Source organism: Gekko japonicus, unplaced genomic scaffold (genome assembly GCF_001447785.1).
Source record: "Gekko japonicus isolate JY-2015 unplaced genomic scaffold, Gekko_japonicus_V1.1 scaffold3177, whole genome shotgun sequence".
NCBI classification, from domain to species: Eukaryota; Metazoa; Chordata; class Lepidosauria; order Squamata; family Gekkonidae; genus Gekko; species Gekko japonicus.
Genome location: NW_015169274.1, coordinates 37,549 through 39,269, shown reverse-complemented (window position 1 = coordinate 39,269; position 1,721 = coordinate 37,549). Strand labels below are relative to the sequence as shown.

Here is a 1,721-nt window from a genome sequence, read left to right as displayed (position 1 = left end):
AAAAGGAGGCGTCCGGGGGGGGGGGGGGAGACGAGATGATGGGGCTTGTATGGCTGACGAGGATGTATCTGTGGGACAAAGCATCCCTACTAGGCCAGATCACAGGCTGCCACGCAAGGTGTTACTTTTCTGGTCTATCACTTCCCTTTTGACAGGAGGATGCATCGGTGGTACGGGAATTCACTGGGTCGGACCTTTGGAACATTGTGTGGCATCGCTTTGCCATGGTGCTCCGCTTGACCAAGGGGGCCCCAGTAATGGAAAGTGAGACCCCAAGAGCTGGCCAGCGTGTACCAGAGCCAGAGTGGAACCTCATCTCACCACAAGGTACAAAGTTGTCCTTTTTTTCCTGGTAGAAGATCCCTGAATCACCTAAGTAACTTTGTTCTGTGCCTGGCCTCCAAGGGGTCCTTATCCCCTTGTTTCGTTAGGCAACGGAACCTGAGGGTTTCCAGTCTTTACAAAGCTATATTAAGGAAGCCCACTATTTCTCCAAGCCTGATTATGACAGTCAGGTTTGTGTGTCGTGGGAGGGGGAGGGTATTGAATGAACTAATCAAAGGTATTTTCCATTCTGTCCTGTAGGAACCTTGCTGTTCCTCAGCCTTGTTCTCCACATCTTCCAACGTGAACCTCATCAGTGTCTTCTCCAGCTGGCTCAGCCCAATGGAGTTATCATGGCAACCCTCAGCAAACTGCTTAGCCTTGACTACCTGGAGAACTTGGCACAGACGTGAGTTATGGACAGTCCAAAGTAGAGCTATGGAAAGAACAGAATGAGCACAGTAGTTGAAATGCTACAGGCTCCGATATTTGTGGAGTAGGAAAGAAAGGGAATTGCAAGAAAGGTGCTTCACAGTCCTTCCTCCTCAATAGAGTTCATGAAATTTAACGCAACCATGTCTAGAGCTTCCCTGTGGTTGTTTTAACCACTGAAACTGCTGTGGTGTGTCTTAGAAAAATCACTTCACTACACTTGTTTCTTTAGATATCTGGAAGTAATTACTGCAGTTCTGCCTATGATCTTCTTTGAATGTAGACATCTGACCTTTACTCACCGCTCATTTCCTCTCCCCACCCCAGGCAGATGCGAGACGATGGTGATCCAGAGCTGGTATCTGCTGTTGTGCTCCAAGTATGCCAGCTCTTCTGTTTCCCCTTCGCACTGGATATACACCCTGAAACCTTAGAGCTGATCATGACAGGCCTGAGGGATTCTGAGATCCCTGCTCAGTTGCTCCCGGTAAAGCTTCCTTTCTTCATACCATTTATTGGGACCCCGGGAAAGGGAAGGCGGGGAAGAGGGCCTCACCTTTCCTCCTCATGTTTCCCCAGGGATGCAACCTCTGCATGGGCCAGGCCAGTTGCTTTGTTCAAAACGAAAGAATGTATTTCTCTCGGATTCATGAAGGCTGCATTAATGAAAGAGGTTGGGGAAGGATGGAATGCTACACTTACAAAAGCACTGATATTTAAACCTTTTGTGGCATCCTCTACAATGATAATCGGGGGTCATTTCGTAGGAAAAGAAATGCAGGAGCTCATTAGCATAACTTATTCGCATAACTTATTTGCATATGCCACACCCCCTGACGTCACCGGAAGTGTGTCAGAAGGCAACACCCACCGCTCAGGCTCCACTGGACTGTTTTGGATTGCTAGCTATTGGGGGGGGGACGCGCAGATCTGTCCTCGCAGAGGAGGGAGGGCTTGTACTAAAG

The 1,721-nt window shown here is 48.8% G+C and overlaps 1 protein-coding gene across 1 annotated transcript in view; it reads left to right on the top strand.

The window, feature by feature from the left end:
• STK36 (serine/threonine kinase 36) overlaps positions 1-1,721 on the top strand; it is a 33,518-nt gene that overhangs the window by 24,722 nt on the left and 7,075 nt on the right. Inside the window, exons 22-24 of the mRNA XM_015416552.1 lie at positions 156-327; positions 586-733; positions 1,084-1,243. Of these exons, the coding sequence (XP_015272038.1) occupies positions 156-327; positions 586-733; positions 1,084-1,243 (480 nt within the window). The remainder of the gene's footprint in view (positions 1-155; positions 328-585; positions 734-1,083; positions 1,244-1,721) is intronic.